Source organism: Vipera berus, assembly GCF_964194415.1.
Source record: "Vipera berus genome assembly, chromosome: 4".
In the NCBI taxonomy this organism is placed as follows: Eukaryota; Metazoa; Chordata; class Lepidosauria; order Squamata; family Viperidae; genus Vipera; species Vipera berus.
In genome coordinates, this window is record NC_138206.1 from 10,301,443 (window position 1) to 10,323,627 (window position 22,185).

Sequence of the window (22,185 nt, forward strand, 5' to 3'; positions counted from 1 at the left end):
CAAAAATTGTCTAATGGCTTCTTTAAGTTCTTATAAGCAACTGCTTAGATCAGGGGTCAGCAACCTGAAACAGTGAAAGAGCCACTCGGAACCGGTTCCCTCACAAAAGGAAAAACTGGGAGCCGCAAAAAATGTGTGTACATGTGCGTACATGCGCACATGTGAAGAACAGGGTTTGACTGAAGAGTGGAGCCAAGGCAAGATATGCACCTACCCTGCATATTTGAATTGATTGTTTGAACTTTTTTAGTCCCACTTTTTTTTTTTGGACTGCACATGGCAGAGGACTGGGAGCCGCAGGAGACGGCTGAAAGAGCCGCATGCGGCTCTGGAGCCGCGGGTTGCAGACCTGTGACTTAGATCATTAGTGATCATATCAAATGAAGAGAAATATATGTGGCTCGGGCTTTAAATAAGGGGGATCCTTGGTGCTCTTAGAGCATGGTTGTTTTCTTGCAGATATTTCATTACCCAAACTAGGTAGCATCACTGCTAGTAAGGAATGGGGTTTGCTCTCAGGTTATATTCTGGTGGCTTGCCCTCTCAATGTACCTGCCAAACACCCACTACCACACCCACTACCACACACACACACATACACACCAGCAATCAGAACTCAGATGAGCAGAGATTAACACCAAGATTGACATCAGACCGACAATCAAGAAATAATCAATCAAGGAACTGACGAAGAGCTTAACAGTAAACAGCCCAACTAAAGAGCTTGTAAGACCACCTCCACCAACACTGACAGGGCAAGCCACTAGATTACAGGGGTGGGGAACCTTGGCTCTTTTATGACTTGTGGACTTCAACACCCAGAATTTCTGAGCCAGCCATGCCGGCTCAACTTGTTCTCCAAAGCAGCTGAAGGCAGGACAAGAAGTAATGGATGGAAACTAATCAAGGAGGGAAGCAACCTGGAATTAAGGAGAAATTTCCTGACAGTGAGAACAATTAAGCAGTGGAATGGCTTGCCTCCAGAGGTTGTGGGTGCTTCCTCGCTGGAGGCTTTTAAGAAGAGACTGGACAGCCACTTCTCCGGAATAGTATAGGGCAGGGGTGTTAAACAGCTGGCCTGTGGGCCGGATGTGTCATCCGGAAGCCACGCCCACCCCATTGCCGGCAAAGCCAAAACCGTCCCGATACGTTGCGTGACGTCACGTGATGTCGCGAGTTTGACATGTCTGGTAGAGGGTCTCCTGCTTGTGCAGGGGTCTGGACTAGAAGACCTCCAAGGTCTCTTCCAACTCTGTTGTTCTGTTATCTTCCAACTTTGCACTACTTCTTTGAATTTTTCTAGGCTCTGGCTGGTGTCAGCTTTGGTAGAGTATAGTCACCGTGTTTTTTGGCACCCCGGTTTCCTTTTACTGCTAACACACACACACACACACACACACACACACACACACACACACACACACATATATATATATATATATATATATATATATATATATATATATATATATATATATATATATATATATATATATATGTAAAGGTAAAGGTTCCCCCGCTAGTCGTTTCCAACTCTAGGGGCTGGTGCTCATCTCCGTTTCAAAGCCGAAGAGCCAGCGTTTGTCCGAGGACGTCTCCGTGGTCATGTGGCCGGCATGACTAGACGCCAAAGGCGCACGGAACGCTGTTACCTTCCCACCGGAGTGGTCCCTATTTTTCTACTTGCATTTTTACGTGCTTTCGAACTGCTAGGTTGGAAGAAGCTGGGACGAGTAACAGGCGCTCACTCTGTTACGCGGCACTCGGGATTCGACCCGCCAAACTGCCGACCTTCTGATCGACAAGCTCAGCGTCCTAACCCACTGAGCCACCACATCCCTTACACACACACACACATATTGTGTGTGTATATATATTGTATATATATATATATATTGTATATATATATATTGTGTATATATATATATATATTGTGTATATATATATATATATATATATATATATATATATATATATATATATGTATGTATATATATATATATATATATATATATATATGTATATATATATATATATATATATATATATATATATATATATATATATATATATATATATATATATATATATATATATATATATATATATATATATATATATATATATATATATATATATATATATATATATATATATATATATATATTTGTTGTTAGTTGCGAAGTCGTGTCCGACCCATCGCGACCCTATGGACAATGTTCCTCCAGGCCTTCCTGTCCTCTACCATCTTCTGGATTGTATATATATGTGTGTGTGTGTATATATATGTATATATAGCATCTTTTTTTTTGGAAAGCCATTCAGTTTGAAGTCATCATCAGATCTTGCAGAAGGTAATTTTATATGAATCATGTAATTCAGCATGGCCTTTTTTCACAAGTTCAGACGGCATCGTCCACTTATGCTAAGAGGTAGTTAAGGGCTCTGCAGCAGTACGGTACCAAGAGAAGAAAAAAAGTCATTTGAGGAAACTGGAAATGGCGAGGTGCATGACAAGGGAGGCACTGAAATGATTGTTTGAATGTTTGCTCTCAATTTGGATAAACTCACACGGGATCTGCCTCGCTCTTTTATTCTGGGGAGAGGCAAAATTTCTGCAGCACACAGAGCCTTTGTGCTGTTCAGAGCTGTTTGCAGAAGGCTACATTGTTCACCCAAGCAGCTTTAGAAGAAAAGAACAGAAGGGATGTGGGTAGGAGAGGAAAGAGGCCCATTATTGGTGCATTTTATGAAAGACTACAAAGAATGACTTTGCCGCGGTGCTTTTTCAGACTTATGCGTTGTCAATGGCTGTGTGTGTATTTGCAGTTTCTCTGTAATGGGAAACCAGCTTGAGCAGAGAGCAGTCACCATGGCACTGGTGTAAAACCTGGCAATTTAAATCAGGATTATTTCCATTTCCATAGAAGCATTCCAAATGCTGCAACCTGTCCTCTTTCTGGAGCCGAAATGGTAGGACAAAATGCGGCAAGGATCCTATTTCCTGCCCATCGCAGAAATCACGAAGTTGGAACAATGTCTTCCCACCAGTCAGTCTGTGGAGATTCTCAGTCATCCAGGTCATGGTTGCCTCAAAGACACTTTTTCAAAAAGCAACTGGACTGGGTTTTTTTTCCCCTTGAGGAAGAAGAACAAAACGTCTACTTTCTCATCCAAGAAGCTTCATCAGTTCTGATGGTGGAGGGATGGAAGGATAGGTACTGACAGTTGAGACTGGATAGTGGGGGGATGGAAGGATGGGTTCTGACTGGATTTTGGGTGGGTGGGGGATGGAAAGATTGTATTTCTTTGCAGTCATCTGGTGGTTAGCAGTCTCTTGCCCTCTGGGTCAGCTGAATCAAAGAGCAATTGGTTGTGGAATCTTCTTGGAACTGCTGTGAGAACTGCGCTGTAGACTGGAGATAGGTGGTGTGTTATCCTTCCCCCTCTGTTGAGAGAGGGCTGCTCATTGTTAACATAAATGGCCTCCTTGATCTTTCAATCCAGCGGTCCTCTCTATCCAAAATGTGGACTTGGCTGTCTTCAAAAGAGTGACCTTTGTCTTTCAAATGCAGGTGGACCACTGAATCTCATCCTGATGGGTTTGATCTTCTATGTTGTGCCATGTGCTTGTCCCACCAGGTTTTGGTTTTTTCCCCCTTTTCATCATTTACCAAAACAAGAAATTGAGTTGTCACCTGAAGTTAAGGGAGGGCTCTTTATTTCACAACAATGGGGTGGGGGCCTCATTTAACCATGGCTCGTAGGCAGCGGCGGGATTCAAATACCTGAAGAACCAGTTCTCTGCATGGATGCAGGACTGGGCCTCCGAGGCCTAGAACAGACTTCCAGAAGTGGCATCCACGCACTTCCGGTGGGCCGTTCTAGGCCTGGGAGGCTTCCTCCAGGCCTCCCAGACCTAGAACAGACTTCCGGAAGCAGTGTGCATTCAGCCAGTTCTCTAAATTCAACAAAATTTAGCTACCGATTCTGCTGAACTAATGGGAACTGGATGAATCCCACCACTGCCCATAGGTCATTCCTCCCAACCACTATACCACACTGGCTTTCAATTGCTCCTCCTTCTCTTTTTTCAAACATGTTTATTTTCATTTTGCCAACAAGGATAAAATACAAAACAGAAAAACTAACGAAGGAAGGCAAAATATACGTGTCCCAGGATAATGTGGCAGGATCCAATCTTGGTCGGTCACTGGGACCAAAGGTTTTGTCTTCCGAATGTTTGGACACATGCCGGAAACCCATCCTCAGGGAACTTCTCTGCGTGCATTGGGCTGTTGTGTGTGTGGTAACTAACACTGAACAGTAACAATAGAGGGAAAAATTGGGTTTTTGGTGTGCACAAAAGAAAGGAAAAAAACGACACCCCCCAAATGTCAAAAATATCTAACACTGAATATAAAGAATCCACCCTGCTGGGTACTGAAATATTTTTTTAAAAACCTTGTAGGTTCTCCTCCCTTTACACGACAGGTCTATAGATTAATTATAAGCTTTCCCATTCTTACATGACAAAAATACTATATTAAAGAAAGAAATCTTCCATATGAGAGAATCTATCATAATATATATGTAGAAAGAAAGGGGGGGGACAGTCAACAGGTTAGCCCAAACATTACAGTAATTTTCAAACCTCTTTGTTAAGCATCTATTATGGTATAATTGTTCCTCCTTCATGGATTAGAATGGAGGTGGAGGAAATGGCAAGATTCAAGAAGGATAGTGTGGGAAGTCAGCCCCCCAGAGAAGGAAATATTTAAAAAGGACAGAAAAATAGATTTTCTCAAAGGATCTTAAAGAGGCAGAAAAGCACGCCCAGTTTTTCTTAACAGCCCCAAGTATCCCTCCCTGAAGCAGAAACCAGCTCTGTAGAAATGCTGATGTGATAATCCATTCAGGAAGGTTGGAGACCCCCAGCTAGAAGCTTAGGAAGACAAAGACTCTTAAAATCTATATACCCCACCAAACTCTAAGACAGGACATAATAGGATTAACCCACAGATGCCAAAGAGGCACACTCAGACTCAGGTCAAAGTACATGACACAGGAAATACAAAGCCTCAGACAGGAACAGGGAGCAACCTCAAGAGCCCCAGAAGGTATAAAAGCCCACCTCTCTGCTCCATGTGGTCAGTTTTCCCAGAGCCATCTTTCTGTCTGGCTCTCCTCTTCAATAAACTGCAACCTTCTTTCTAAAGCAGTCACCATGTTGTTTATCCCCGGCTTGGACTGAACCAATACTTTTCATTCAACAATTGGATATGAATCCCCCATGATGGTGACCCTTGACTATTCCTGCATTCCCTGCCACAAAACGTCTTTCTATTCCGTTGCTAAATGACTTAAAGAATGCCTATCACCAAAGAATCAGAAAGCCAGCCTGCTTTTCTCAACGTCTTAAAGACCAAGGTTTCTCTCAGAAGTCTACGGAGATTCTCAATCATCCAGGTCATGGTTGTCCCCAAGGTGATTTTTCCAAAAGGCAACTGAACTTACTTGGGGGTTTCCCCCCCCCGAAAACATTTTACATCTCATCCAAGACGCTTCTTCAGTTCTGAACTGAACAGGACTTCAGAACTGATGGAGCTTCTTGGATGAGAAGCAAAGTGTTTTCAAGGGGGAAAAACCAACCCAAGAAAGTCCAGTTGCTTTTTTGGAAAAAGCACTTTTTCTCAGAAGCTGGTGAGAGACCTTTTGTAATCTTATCCAGTATGATTCATTGTTGGATTGCCTCTGTAATAAGTTTGCATTTCTTTTTAATACATGAAAAGTACATTATATACATTATACATTATATCATACAACAGCTTATTCCTGTTCGCCCTGTTGTTGTTGTTTTTTAAAAAAATTGTATCCCATCCTGTGTCATTTTGTGGAGGAGACTGAATAAATCAACTAAGTGCATATATAAATACTTACATAGTAGCAAAAAGCATAAACAAGAGGGGGATGAAAAGGAAACAGCCATACTTATCTTACTCAACTTGTGTCTCTTTCTAATTAAAAATAACAAGCACAATAGCTTTGAAAAAGGATGGCCCACAAAATGCATTTTAATTGAAATTAAGTGAAACGCTGAGCAGCAGATGATGTTGCAATATGCAAAACTTTCGCAAAGTATTCATCCTCAAAATTAAGTGTGCATGCACTGTGCAATTAATTACACTAGTCATTTAACAGCAATTGGAGTCGCTCCAGTAACTCTGACGTGTATAATCATAATAATCAGCCTGTTTGAGGATAAATAGCGTTCTTTTACATTCCTTTGAAAGGTAGGATGAATCTCGATCTATTAGGGTTTGAGCTGTCTTACTTGGCTAGTTCCTTGTTGATTATGTTCTCTGTAGACAAATCTTGGATTAAGTGAATTCACAAAAGTTACCTGATCAAAACTGGGTGAGATTTATTGGGACTTCACTTCTGTGTATTTTTTTTTGAAAAACTAGTCAGCCCATGCCAATTGAATAACAAGGAACGGAGTATAGATTGAAGAATTAATGGCTTAGGATTTGATCAAAGATTGCTCTTTGTGCTACATGGATATTCTGCTTCTAATTTAATTATTTCAAAGGGCTAGAAAAAAAGTCAATCTTCTCAAGTGTATACAAAAATCAAATCTATCTCCTTTCCTTTCCTTTCCTTTCCTTTCCTTTCCTTTCCTTTCCTTTCCTTTCCTTTCCTTTCCCTTCCTTTCTTTTCCTTCCCTTCCCTTCCCTTCCCTTCCCTTCCCTTCCTTTCCTTTCCTTTCCTTTCCTTTCCTTTCCTTTCCTTTCCTTTCCTTTCTTTTCCTTCCCTTCCCTTCCCTTTCCCTTCCTTCCCTTCCCTTTCCTTTCCTTTCCCTTCCTTTCCTTCCCTTTCCCTTCCTTCCCTTCCTTCCCTTCCCTTCCCTTTCCCTTCTTTCCCTTCCCTTCCCTTCCCTTCCCTTCCCTTCCTTTCCTTTCCTTTCCTTTCCTTTCCTTTCCTTTCCCTTCCCTTCCTTTCTTTTCCTTTCCTTTCCTTTCCTTTCCTTTCCTTTCCCTTCCTTTCTTTTCCTTTCCTTCCCTTCCCTTCCCTTCCCTTCCCTTCCTTTCCTTTCCTTTCCTTTCCTTTCTTTTCCTTCCCTTCCCTTCCCTTTCCCTTCCTTCCCTTTCCTTTCCTTTCCTTTCCTTTCCCTTCCTTTCCTTCCCTTTCCCTTCCTTCCCTTCCTTCCCTTCCCTTCCCTTCTTTCCCTTCCCTTCCCTTCCCTTCCCTTTCCTTCCCTTCCCTTCCCTTCCCTTCCCTTCCCTTCCCTTCCTTTCCTTTCCTTTCCTTTCCTTTCCTTTCCTTTCCTTTCCTTTCCTTTCCTTTCCTTTCTTTTCCTTCCCTTCCCTTCCCTTCCCTTTCCCTTCCCTTCCCTTCCCTTCCCTTCCCTTCCCTTCCCTTCCCTTCCCTTTCCTTTCCTTTCCTTTCCTTTCCTTTCCTTCCCTTTCCCTTCCTTCCCTTCCCTTCCCTTCCCTTCCCTTCCCTTCCCTTCCCTTCCCTTTCCCTTCCCTTCCCTTCCCTTCCCTTCCCTTCCTTTCCTTTCCTTTCCTTTCCTTTCCTTTCCTTTCCTTTCCTTTCCTTTCCTTTCCTTTCCTTTCTCCTTTCCTCTCCCCCTCCCCCTCCCCTTCCCTCTTGCCTCCCTGCCTACTTACTTAAAACTCTCTCTCTCTCCCAAAATCTTGCAAGTCTTTAAATGCTCTCATGTAACATGCCTTCCTGCCTGGGCAGGGGGTTGGACTAGAAGACCCTAAAAGAGTTGCTTTCCAACCCTATTATTGTTACTGTAAGACGAGAATGCTGGAAACTCAGGCATTCTGCCCTGGAATCTTGCAAGATAAGACAAACACATGAGATTTATGGCATATTTTAATCCTTCGACTGGTGTTGAATTTTATGACTCCGTAGCTCTGTTAGGAATTATGAAACCCAAAAGGGGTAATGCTTTGACGTTGCCGAAAGGCATCCATTTTATACTGGGTTGTCCCATGCATAAAGATATTTCTAACAGAAGTTCTCTGTGATCCAATTATAAAATATTTATTAAGAAAAAACAATGAAGGAGGAATGAAACAATAGTTAGCAACTGAATGGCAGCCTGAGAATCTGGTCAAAATCTTTCCAGCCATGGTATTAACGCCTATATTAAAAACGAAATTAGACTTCCTTGATTCAGTTGAATTTTCTGGATTGTCACCACATAAACTGGAATCGAAGATAGGATCTCCCATTATTTTAATGTGGCACCTGCATATTTTCAATTGAACAAATAGGCAAAGAACTCCACAAGAATCTCACTGTGTGAGATTCAAACTTGTGTGTTAAAAAATGATACTGTCATGATTCCAAGAATTACACTCAGTTTATCAGAAAGTGAAGATGTCCCTCTTCAGCAGACACAGTTCCCCATTCATCCATCCATCCATCCATCCATCCATCCATCCATCCATCCATTCATTTTATTGCCACCCAAATCAATCAAGTGACTCTGGATGCAAGTCTAAAATTGTAAAACAATTAAACAATTTAAAAGACAGCAAAATAATATTTGTTTTCACTACACACAAAGCACAAGGACAACCCATGAAAAATGTGCTGATTTCTCTGGAGAAAATGATATTTTAGCATAGTCAGCTGTGCGTTGCTTTAAGCCAAGGAAAAAGAAATGAAAACATCACAGTATTCCTAAAGAATGGCACATCAACCACAAGTATTGTTATCAAAAGTGCCCTTTGTTAAATGAAAAAATATCAATATTTCTTTTGCTACACATCTTTCTTCTTTAATAAAATGGCCATTCTATTATTTTTTTTGTTTAGGTAAGGAAATATCTCTGAAACGAAGACCCATGGGTCACGGGTTGTCCAATAATTCAATATAATCTGACACTGCATTTATCACAAATGCTCTGTGTAACTACAAAATCTGTAGCTTTGAAAACAAAAATAGTTCTACAGGTTTTGTGTATTTTCCACTAGCACACCTTGATCTGGCTTAGGAAGTGAATCAACCAAATAGAATAACCAGCTTATTTAATCTATAAATCATAATTTGAAATGGTCACTTCCATTTCTCTAACTCATTGCAACAGACAATATTTAAAAGCAGGACCAGTATGTTCATCCAGATAAGCTCTTTTGAATGAAGGCAAATATACATGTCCCAGTATAAATTTGCAGGATTCAATCTGAGTCAGTCACTGGGTCCAGAGGTTTAGTCTTTCAAGCTTTTGGGCTTATGCTGGGACCCATCCTCAGGGAACTACTCTCTCCAGTATGTATGCACTGGGTTGTTCTATGTGTTGTACCCATGTTTTCCCAAAAGTAAGGCCTACCCCGAAAATAAGCCCTAGCTTGATATTTGGGGGTGGGCCTAATAGAAGCCCTACCCCCAAAATAAGCCCTAGTTTTGGGGCAAGGCACACACTTAAAAATCAAGCTGGGGTGGGGGTGGGGAGCTGCCCCACCTGCGCTGCACCCACTTACCTTGCAGCCAGGCCTCTCCTTGCTGGCCCGCTTCTTCTTCTGAGGCCTCTTCTGCAGCCAGGCCTGCATTTCTCAGTCACAGGGCTTTCCGGAAGGCCTGTGCAGCCAAAAAACAAGCTATGGATTCAATCCCTAGCTTGGTACTCAGCTGTCTAGGCAGTCTGGAAAGGCCTGACTGCAAAATGCAGGCCCGAATGCAGCTGCAGAACTTCGGCCCCAGAAGAAGTGGACCGGCTGGGTGGGACTGGCAGTGCCAGAGGTGAGGTAAGGCCTACACCAAAAATAAGACCTGGTGCCTCTTTTGGAGACTAAAAGAAAAAAAGACCCGGTCTTATTTTTGGGGAAACACTGTATTAATGTGGTGCCTGGTTGTGTGTGGCTTTTAGTTGTTAATTGGGGCATTGATGGCTGCCTATTAAGTCACTGGTTGTTGTTTCCTTGTGCCGCTGTGTCCTTGCTGCTAAGTACCTAAGTATGTGGCAGCACAGGAAACAACAACCAATGATTAGATTAGATTAGATAACCTTTATTGTCATTTTTTTTCCTGTGGGCACAATGGTACACATTAAAAAAATGAAATTTAGTTGCTTTCTCTCAGAGTGTACACATACATAACACACATTTAAGACATACTATATACAACATATGTATAGACCTACAATGACTTAATAGTTGGCCATCAACACCCCAATTTATAACTAAAAGTCACACACAACCAGACATCACATAAATACGACACACAGAACAGCCCAGTTCCCTGAGGGTGGGCTTCATCATGAGTCCAAAAGCTTGGAAGACTAAACCTCTGGCCTCGGTGACCGACTCAGATTGAATCCTGCAAGATAAACTCTTTTTTTCTAATATAAATTAGAAATAATAAATTAGTCCTGGATATAATGAACCATTTGGACAACAATGGGACAATGACTGCTTTCAATTGCATAAAGATGTAAGGTTCAGAAGACTTACTGGTGCAGGTCTTGTTGAATTTGGGGTTCTCCTGAGGGGACCCCTTCAGTCGGCACTGGAACCGGTGCTGCCAAAATTCCTGAAACCATGGATTTCGCTGATTGGTTTCTGGCTGAAGTTTCAGGTAATAATCATCAAACCACTTCACACCCGGAGACTGGAGCTTGATTGTTATTCCGCCAGCAGCTTCATGCTGGTAGCCTTCTGTCACATCATACCTGTCTGCCCAGCCATCACTGCAGAGATAAAAAAATAAAAATAAAAAGAGAAATGTTTTTGTAGGTAGAAGTCTCCATTGAACCATGAAAGGGAATTACTGGAATATATTCTTGGCAGTAAGCAGGGGATCTGAAGTTAACAAGGGCTATGGAGCAGACAAAGAAGGCAGAGAAGATAAATTTTATTCTTCTTAGACCCAAGTGCATGCAACAGTCTTAGAGTTCCTTCAGGTTTAAATTGTTTACGTCCTCGTTGGAAGTGAGTTGAGTTTTGGGCTGTTATCCTGGATAGCAGCTCATATTCCAATTCAGAAGAGTCACCAGCCAAATTAGATCAACCAGAGGTATCAGTTGGAAAGCATCAGACTGAAAATCTGGCCTAGAATTGTTTCAGACCGTACGTACCTGCCGAGGTCTCATATACTTCTCAGCCATTATTCCACAACTAAGGCAACAAGCCTAGAACGAATTAAATTAATAACTTGAAATGAAGACTAGAAGAGTAGTCTTGTCAAGCATAGCGGCTAGTTCATAAACTGGATTTGTTAATTTATTGGTTGTGGATGGCTCCCGGGATGTTGATTATGATTTCTCATAGGATTTAGCATTGTGACTGTACAAGTCAGTATTTCTCAAGAGTTTAATTCCAGGGTCACTCAACATTTTGGGGTAATTGCTGACTGGTTTATGGGGTTTGTTTGAAATTTTTGATCTGGTGCCACCCATTTTTTTTCTTTTTTACTTCTGGGAATGTAGGCCATTATACCATTTAAATATATATGAAACGCTGAACCTTTGCTATGGAATTGACTGAAGCCATCTTGAGATGCTTGTGGTATATTCTCACAAAAAGTCTGTTTTAGCAATGGTTTCATATGTCTTCTAGATTTGGCTAGGTTCTCTTTTTCCTGTGATGAAACTCATGTTTCTATAACTCACATGAGCTTGTAAATTTGTGAAATAATCTGATAGATAACTTGTCTTGGAGTGTTATAAATTAAGCTCTGCTCTTGAAAACCTCTTTGGAAGCTCAAACCTGTAATAGCGGAGAATTCATGTTGCTCAGGTTGAATTGTTGGGTTCTTGGCAAGCTTGCTTTTTATTTTCTCTTGCAGATATTTCATTAACAAGCGTGGTTTGATGAATTACCAACAATATACTTCCATCAAAGTCCTGTCCCTATCTTTAACATAAAATCATTGGTTATTGATTCACTTTAGAGCCAGATTCAAAGTTTTGGTTTTGTACTATGATATTTTGCATGTTTTAAGTTATTCTTAAGGATTGTGTCCTCCTGTAGCAACTTGTCTGAACATCAGGTTTATTCAGCTAAGGGAAAGGACTCTCCAAAAATACCCACACTTCCTTGACCATGTTAGTCTTCTCCAGACTTACAGCTTTCAGATATATTGAAATTACAATTTCTAGAATTTCCAGATCACACTTAAAATGCTGGAAATTATACTTCGACTATGGATTAACTGAAACTGTATTATCTTATTTCTTTATAGAATTTAAATGTCTTTGGGGGTACAGGAAGTCCTCAACTCACAGGAGTTCATTTAGTGACTGTTCTAAGTTACAATGGCACTAAAAAAAGGTGACTTATGACCATTTTTCACATTTATGACCATTGCAGAAACCTCATAGACACATGATCAAAATTCAGATGTTTGACAGCTAATTCATACTTACGACGGTTGCAGTGTCCCTGGGTCATGTGGTCTTCTGACAAGTATAGTCAATGGGGAAACCAGATCAGCTTAACAATTGTGTTACTAACTTAACAACTGCAGTGATTCACTTAACCACTGCGGCAAAAAAACCTGTCTTGCTTAAAAACAGAAATTTTGGGCACAATTGTGGTCGTAAGTTGAGAACTACCTGTACTTTTCTGTTGTTGTTTTTTTTCCATTCTATGTTGGAAATTGCTTTTGGATTAGTATTGGCGAGAGCCAGACCATGTCAGAGAGAGAGGGAGGGAGGGAGGGAGGGAGGGAGGGAGGGAGGAAGGAAGGAAGGAAGGAAGGAAGGAAGGAAGGAAGGAAGGAAGGAAGGAAGGAAAAAAAGAGCTAGAGAGAGAGACTATTAGATAGAAAAGAGGGGAAAAGGAGAAAGACAAGAGACAATGTTGCTGGAATTGGGTATGTGTAGTTTAACAAAGAGAAGAGTGAGAGGTGACATGATAGCAGTGTTCAGAATATCTCAGGGGCTGCCACAAAGAAGAGGGAGTCAAGCTATTCTCCAAAGCACCTGAAGGCAGGACAAGAAGCAACGGATGGAAACTAGTCAAGGAGAGAAGCAACCTAGAACTAAGGAGAAACTTCCTGACAGTTAGAACAATTAACCAGTGGAACAACCTGCCTCCAGAGGTGGTGAATGCTCCAACACTGGAATTTTTTAAGAAGAGACTGGACAGCCATTTGCCTGAAATGGTATAAGGTTTCCTGCCTGAGCAGGGGGTTGGACTAGATGACCTCCAAGGTCCCTTCCAACTTCTTCTTCTTCTTCTTCTTCTTCTTCTTCTTCTTCTTCTTCTTCTTCTTCTTCTTCTTCTTCTTCTTCTTCTTCTTCTTCTTCTTCTTCTTCTTCTTCTTCATCATTATTATTATTATTATTATTATTATTATTGAGAAAAAAGAAGAAAACATGCCTTTTAAATCTTTCTGCCTTTGTTCTTATTCACCACTGGAATGTGGCTTTTCTCAAATTGTCACAAAAGTGTAGGGGTCCTAAAAAGGCAGGCAGAGGTGAAAGAAGGAAGATTGGTTCCCAGGTCTGATTTAGCAGATGCTCCTTCAATTTGTTCTTATGCACCTCTTCCCTGGCACATATTTATCCTTTTTAGAGACAAATTATTGTACTGCTGAATTTTAGCTGAAACGTCTGCAACTGAACCGTCATTGGAATCCCTGGCTGATTCCCCCACACAAATCACACGGAATGACGTAAGAGGGATTACTTCACCCACCAATGAAAAATCTTGCAATTACGGGAAGGCAATTTTCTCCACCAAAGCAACAACCTATGATGAAAACAATATAGCCGAGCAACTATTTGTCCAAATCTCTGACAGTTTATTGGGGCAGTATAAACAATGGCAGGAAATGAGCTACATCAGCAGCAAAGTCTATGTGGAGGCAGCGGATGGAGGAGGGATGACCGAATTTTGGACTGCATGGATACGGGAAAACGTAGGACACTTTTGCCCTCTACCAACATCTAAACTCCTTTCACTGGTATACAGGTAATCCTCGACTTAAGACCACAATTGAGCCCCACATTTCTGTTGTTAAGTGAGACGTTTGTTAAGTGAGCTTTGTCCCATTTGGCGACCTTTCTTGCCGCAGTTGTTAAGTGTATTGTTGCAGTTGTTAAGTCAGTGACCCGGTTGTTAAACGAATCTGGCTTCCCCATTGACTTTGCTGGTCAGAAGATCATAAAAGGTAATTACATGACCCCGGGAAACTGCAGCCGTCATAAATATGAACCAGTTGCCAAACATTTGAATTTTGATCACACGATCATCCGGGTGCTGCAAAGGCCGTAACTGTGAAATGCTGCAAAGGTCGTAAGTTATATTTTTCAGTGCTGCTGTAACTTGAAACAGTCACTAAATGCACGGTTGTAAACTGAGAACTACCTATAATGTGGAGAACCTGTAACTGTAGCTGGGTTTCCAAAGGTTTTGTGCCTAGACAAAAGGTTTGGGACTGTGGCTGTTGTTTTTCATTTTTGTGGGTTGAATGGAAGAACTGAAGGAAAAGACTCAGCCTGGAACAAGTAGGCATCATTATAGGATGCCCTTCATGGGAACATGACCACCACCTGAATATTTTAACTATAAGATGAGCATATTTGTAAAATCTATAGTGATCCCTTACACAATGTTTGGCAAGGTTACAGGTAGTCCTCAGTTCATTTAGGCCTGGCCTGATGGGGAGTTACTTAGGGTTTTAATATTTGTATATATTTTTATTGTTTTTACTTTGGGCAATAATTTAATTCTTTTTTAACTTTTGTACTTTTGTAGTTTTATGATATGCCCTGTTCACCGCCCTGAGTCCCTCGGGAGAAGGGCGGTATAAAAATTTAATAAAACCTAAACCTAAAACCTAGTGACCGTTCAAAGTTACAACGGCACTGAAAGTGAATTATGACCGTTTTTCACAGTTATGACCTTTGTAACATCCCCAGGATCATGTGATCAAAATTCAGAGGCTTGGCAACTGGTTCATACTTATGACCATCGCTGTGTCCTAAGGTCTTCTGATCACCTTTTGCAACCTTTTAGCATAGTCAATGGGGAAGCCAGATTCACTTAACAACCAGGTTACTAACCGATCAACTGTCTCTGACATATGTTTTTGTTTACATTACAAGATCTGTCCTTTTTGTAAGGGGGGGCGGATGTCAATGCTGCTAACATCGGATGTTCTTGCTTTGACAACATATGGAGATGCAGCCATTTTCCTTCTTATGTTTTGCTCTTAGAATCAGGGCTTTTTTTCTCATAGAACGCTCAGAACGGAGTTCCGGCACCTTTTTTTGATGGAACCTTGTAGGGTAGGCAAGGCGGGTCGTATGACATGTGTGAGTTCCGGCACCTTTTTCTTTTACAAAAAAAGCACTGCTAACAATTAGAGTTAGAAATAGATGATAGTGGGGGAGAAGAGGAGGAATGTGCATGGGAGTTAGTTAGACATAACAATATTGTAACAGTGTGAGAACCAAGGTTTTTTTTTTTGAAATAAGAGATGATAAGAAATGGCGGGTTGGAGAAGAGGAAGGAAAGCCTGCATTTCAAACTAATTGGAGAATGTGTTTTATGACTGTTAATTAGAGGAGGGAATTGTGCTTTGATACTATGTGCTCAGGGGAGGGGAATTCAGGTTTTGGCTTCGATTATGTTAGTGCCGATGCTACGCTACTCGAATAAAGATTCTTTAAAGCAAACAATGCCTCGAAGTTCTTTGAAGAGTTTCATCTGTCGGAACCATGACACAGTGATTGTCTTAACAACTGTGGCAAGAAAGGTCATAAAATGGGGCAAAACTCACTTAACAAATATTTCACTTAACAACAGAATTTTTGGGCTCAATTGTCACTGCAAGTCGAGGACTGTCCATACATAATGTTTGGGATCCTAGCTGTTTTTTGTTTTTTGTTGCTGAACAAACTAACTGGACTAGCTAACTGAAAAGACTCAGCCTTCTTTTGAACATTGGAACATGTAGGCATCACTAGATGATGTGCTTCATGGGAACATGACCACCACCTGAATATTTTAACTATAAGCTGAGCATATTTGTAAAATCTATGCTGATCCCTATACAAAGCTTGACAAGACTATTCGATCATGACTCAAGCTGGTGAAAATTGTGATCTTGGAGAAAGCCAACTGGCGTCGATAGGATCAAGGAGGACTACCTTATACAGAATTCAAATAAGAAACTGAAGGTGAAGATGACCATGAAGATGAAGATGGAGTTGATGGGTGAAGGCCAGGATGAAGATGATTACTACAGCTTGTTCCAGGTGGGTACGTTGATTCTTCCAGGGGTCACTGTAGTACAAAAAAATAGCATTTCAACACAAATACTTTCAAAACCACACCATAACGACTAGGGAGATTCTCAGTCCTCCAGGTCACAGCTGTCCCAAAGGTGCTTTTTCAGGAGGCAACTGGACTTTCTGGTTTTTCTTTGAAGACATTTCGCTTCTTCAGCTGATGAGAAGTGAAACGTCTTCAAGAAAGTCCAGTTTATTTATTTATTTATTAAACTTATATACTGCCCTTCTCCCGTAGGACCCAGGGCGGTTCACAAGGCGATTAAAACAGTATTACAATACAAAAGTTGATAACAAATTAAAATAAATTAAATTATCCTTAATTGAAATCTAAAACCCTTAACTTTAATTAACAAACCCAATTACAATAGGTTAAAAATTAAAAGTTCTCAGTCCTGGCCGGAAAGCTCAAAGAGCCAGGTCTTCAGGTCCCGGTGGAACGAACAAAAATCAGGGGCAGTCCTGAGCTCTACGGGTAACTGGTTCCAAAGGGCAGGCGCACCCACAGAGAAGGCCCTCCCCCTGGGTGTTGCCCACCGGCAATCTTTTGCCGGCGGCACCCTGAGAAGGCCCTCCCTGTGGGAGCGCACAGGACGAAGGGAACTTGATGCCGGCAGCAGGTGTTCCCTCAGATATCCCATCAGTTGCCTCCTGAAAAAGCACCTTTGGGACAACCATGACCTGGATGACTGAGAATCTCCATAGACATTGAGCGATACACTTTGGGATGAACACTCTTCCAATGGTGTGGGAGTATGAATGGATTTCCAGAAAACATTGCAGACTACAGGAACCATCTGTGCTTCAGCTTGAGATGCAGAAAACACAGACTCATCCCCAGCAGCCTTGTGCCTGTCTTCAACAGTGAAGGGGCACAGGACAGAAAACATCCTGCAGCCAAGAAGGCTCCACACCCATTTGCACCACTCAGGTGACCCTGACGACACAGGTAAACCTCCAAGTGGCCTCAATGATTCTCTAAAAGAATGCAAATGACCAGCTATCTGCAAGGAATATAAATCCTTCCATTCCCCACCATCCAGTCAGAGCTGAAGATGTTTCTTGGATGAAAAGCGAAACATCTTCAAAAAAACCCCGCAAGAAAGTCCAGTTGACTCCTGAAAAAGCACCTTTGGGACATACCACAAGGAGGCTCCAGATGGGTAGAGTCAAAACCTCTATTAATGCAACCTTGATGCAATATGGCAACCTCAAGATGTGTTGGGAAAGTTAGGACAGGAAAGTTAAGTTGAGTAATTCCAGCTAAGATTTTGCATATCTGGTGGCTCCCAGATTAGGTTAAAAAGGTAAAGGTTTCCCCTCTCCAATTGTGTCTGACTCTAGAGGGTGGTGTTCATCTCTGTTTCTTAACTGAGAGAGACAGTGTTGTCTGAAGACATTTCCATGATCATGTGGCCAGCATGACTAAATGTCAAGATGCATGGAATGCTCTTACCTTCCCACCCAAGTGAACCTATTTATCTTCTTGCATTTGCATGCTTTCTAACTGCTTGGTAAGCTGGAGCTGGAGCAAGTAACAGGAGCTCATGCCATCATGCAGTGCTTGGGTCTTGAACATGGGTTGTCAGCTTTCTAACTGGCAAGCTCAGCATCTTTGACTGCTAAGCCATCGCACTCATTCATAGGTGACACTTGTGTGCCAGGAAATTACACTTGAGTGAAACACAAATGGATTCACCAAATCTCCCACTCTATTTTTGGGCAGAAAATGAACGAAGGGAGTAGACCTTGGCATTAGTCTTTTTTCTTTTAAAGGAGGAGGAGAAAATTCTCCAATTGTTGTTTGGGAATGAGGTTCATCATTTTAAGTGGCAATAAATCAATTGTTTTCCCACTGCCGTTTTCCCCTTGTTGTCAGCATAACCACAGCAAAAGATCATTTCACTATTATTTATCATTTTTTACATATAATCATTTCCATTCTTCTCCTGGGCTACAAACAAAGCATAATTCTGGGATATTGTCAGGAGAAAGTGAATATCCATCAGAAAAAGATGACGGCGAATAAAAAGAGAGCCTAAAGTGGCTTGTCTTGGGGGGGAATAAGGAGGAGAAAAATAAACATTTCAGGCATTTTTAAAAATTGAAAGGAAAAAAGAATGAGAAAAAATTGCAACTCTGCTCTAACGTCAGCTGCAGAGACAAGGAAATTGGAGACAATCGCTAATGGAACTGAATATGAACTTTCAATAAATCCTTTAGGATAAGACATTATTAAAATGCTGATAGATTAAAAGATTAATGGATTGACTGATAAGACAGATAGGATTTTAATGGAATGCTCATGGTAGCTAAGCAGCATTGAAATGAATTAAATCATGACAATGAACTAACATTGTTAACTACAGAATCCTAATAACAATTGCTGGCAGTGACACTGGAAGAATTAAAATGCTGCAAATGATTGTAATATGGAGAACCTTCTTCCCATTGCACCCAACTGGATTGGTGAAGTATATTTTGGATCGGTCCCAGTGAAGAGAAATAATCAAGGTTTCCCCCATGTCAAAGTCCTGAGTGGGTTGCCTTCAACCACCTATTTGTGTCTATATGTTGAGTGTGTGTGTCATTAAAATAGCCATGGCATGATTAAAGTCTGCCAATATCAAGTCCAGCAATAACAAGGGGGGGGAAAAGCAATATTTTCAAGCCATTAGCATTGGTTCTTTCTTTCACAATCTCGAAATTCAAATAGCAACATCTCCCACAATGGAAAATATGGAGGTCTGCTTCTTCGTCACACATAAATGTCTTCCTTTCTTTTATATTTTTATTTGTCTGTTACATCATCATCATCTTTCCTGTACTGTGAAAACATTACCACTTGTGATAGGTAATACGAACTATGCAATTTGCAATATGTGTCAGGCGCAAAGAATCAGGACCGCATGTTATGTTCCAGTGAAGTTGATTTATTGCTGAGGCCTACACACAAGGATCTAGTCCAAGGCTTTTCAACTTTTTCACCCATTGTACCACTTTTAGGATATGGCAACATCCGAATACCACCAGTCGCCTAGCAAGGTGTCAAAAACTTGATGACAAAAAAAGGAAAAAAGTGATGAACTACAGGTAGTGCTCGACTTACAACAGTTCGCTTCGTGACTGTTCGAGGTTACAATGGCACTGGAAAAAGTGCCCCCCCCAAGCCACAGCCGAGCAAGACACCTGCCTGCCTGCCCGGCGGCACTCTTCCTCCTGTCCGAGGTTTTCATTGTTGTGAGCATTTCTGTTGAGGATTGGCAGCGGGGGTGGGGTGGGGTGTGTTTGGTTTTTATTCTCCCCCCCCCTCTGCTGGGTGGTTGCAGCAGGTTTTGGTCACCTCACATGACCCTGGGACACTGTGACCGTCATAAATATGACTCAGTTGCCAAGCATCTGAATGTAAATCACAAGACCCTGAAGATGCTGCAACACTCCAGCTGATCGGTGCTTCTTCTGGGCTCAGAAATGCCAGGATCAGCGCCGAGCTCCAGGTGGAGACTGGCGCTGATTGTGGCGCTTCCGCTGAGCCCTGACAGCCCCGAAGAAGCACTGATCCTGGTGCTTCCGCTGAGCCCTGACAGCCCTGCAGCCCCAGCCGTCTCTTGCTCAGGTGTGTGCGATGCTGCCACCAGTTCAGCTCATTCTCCTTCCCCACTACCACTTTTCTAGGATGGTCGCGTACCACCTGCTAGATGCCAATGTACCACAGGTGGTACCGTACCACTGGTTGAAAAGCCCTGATCTAGTCAACAACCAACAGTCAGTACTAAATTGGCACTGGGTAAGAGTAAACAGAATTCAAGAGGGGTTGGACTTAGAGCATTTGTAGAAATGTGATGACTCCAGGCTGATTCCTCTCTTGACTCTGCCCCTAGGCTCTCCCTGTCCTTTGCCTACAACACGTTGTGTACTGTATCTGGGACATAGAACTATTGAACTCAATGAGATATAGTTTACAATGCATTCTTAGTTTCCGTGCAATTGTTAAGCTTCTCATTGTGGGCTGCAGGTTTAACTTTGTTTGTCTTTCGTTTAATTGTAAACAGATGCATAAGCCCTTACACTGGAATGGAACTAAATTAATCATCTGAATTTGAATTAACAATAGTACAATTGAGAACTATCCGAGAAAAAGGGAGGGCAGAAAACATTTATGTATATGTATATGTACATGTATGTGTGTATGTGTGTTTGTATGTGTGTGTGCTTCACTTCCTAGCACTTCCTGCTACAATCATGCTGGCTGGTGAACAGAAGTCCAAACAATTGGGAAGCATGAAGCTCTATCGGCAAATAACAACATCTACACAATGATGTCATCATACATCAACTCTGCCACTTATATATTCTTATAAGACATCAGGCCATAAGTATCTAATGGCGGAATCTATGTGATGAAGTCATTATCACTGTGGTGGCGCAGTGGTTAGAATGCAGTATTGCAGGCAAACTCTGCCCACAGCCTGGTTCGACCCTGACAGGGCTCAAGGTCGACTCAGTCTTCTATCCTTCTGAGGTCAGTAAAATGAGAACCCAGATGACTGGGGGCAATAGGCTGAGATTGTAAACGACTCAGAGAATGCTGTCAAGCAGCATGGAGCAGTATTATTATAAGTCTAAAATGCTATTGCTATCGCCACCATGCAAATACCGGAACACTACATTTCACCCAGGAGAATTAAATTCATTGTTGTTGTTTTTTTAATCCCTCGCAAGAAATTTCAGAGGCTTACATTTTATTGTCATAGTTAGCTGCGGAGGCTTCTGCCAACACATCTGGAAAACATTTGTTTAGGGAAGAAGAGAAAGATCTGAACTTTCTAGCGTCTAGAGGAACATTAAATTCAAGGTGATTCAAGGTGCTGGTAATGACCTACAAAGCCCTACATGGCATGGGTCCAGATTACCTACGGCAGCACCTGCTGCCGGCGTCAACCTCCCTCCGTCCAGTGCGCTCCCACAGAGTGGGCCTCCTCAGGGTGCCTCCGATCAGAGAATGTCGACTGGTGGCCCCCAGGGGGAGGGCGTTCTCTGTGGGCGCGCCAGACCTGTGGAACCGCTTGCCGGTTGAGCTCCGGATGGCCCCCGACCTTCGCTCCTTCCGACGCGATCTAAAAACCTATTTATTTGAACAAGCCGGCCTGGTCTGATGGGTTTGGGGTTGGGTTTTTAACATGGTTTTAATTATTGTATATATTGGGCATAATTATTTAATTGTTTTTTAACTTTTGTACTTTGTTTTTTAATATTTATTGCCCTGTACACCGCCCTGAGTCCTTAAATATAAATATAAATTTGGAGATACCCATGGGATGGACAATCCACAAACCTCCTACTACACAATCTATCTTTCAGGATGGTTATGACTATAAAATGAAAAGGAAGCTACATTCATCAGTGTGTTCTACGTCTATTTTTAAAAAGAAGGCTTAGGGGGAAATCACCAGAAAAAAGATCATGTCACTTTTAATTCACTGCCTCTTGAAGCTCTACTACACATTTTACAAGCATGTTTACAAGAAGAGGACAGTTACTGCATTTACAAAAAAAAACCAGACAAGGTTTTCCCCAGAAAATTACTTTTGAAATGGGAGAGACATTTTAGATATGTTGACTCAGATAAAAACAACTGAAGCAGAGACATTTTTCCCCCCTATACAACCTTTCCCTGGAGAGGGATAATCTTAAATGTAATGTTGGCCTCCTTAATGGTTCGATTTCTATTTTATTTATTTAATTTTCATCTTTTCACTCATTCAATTTCTATTGATTGTTGGATTTTTATTTATTCGTTCATCATTCAGTTTCTATTATTTCTTTCCTTGATTCGATTTCTAGTTCTTTCCTTTCTTCAATTTCCTTTCCTTTCTTCAATTTTTATTTATTCATAAGGGACGTGGTGGCTCAGTGGGTTAGGA

General features: G+C 41.6%; 1 protein-coding gene across 1 annotated transcript in view; it reads right to left on the reverse strand.

Moving 5' to 3' along the window:
• The window catches only part of GRM5 (glutamate metabotropic receptor 5), a gene marked incomplete at both ends in the record, with an annotated part of 244,301 nt that overhangs the window by 61,367 nt on the left and 160,749 nt on the right, over positions 1 to 22,185 (reverse strand). Inside the window, one exon of the mRNA XM_081327702.1 lies at positions 10,473 to 10,708. Within this exon, the coding sequence (XP_081183828.1) occupies positions 10,473 to 10,708 (236 nt within the window). The remainder of the gene's footprint in view (positions 1 to 10,472; positions 10,709 to 22,185) is intronic.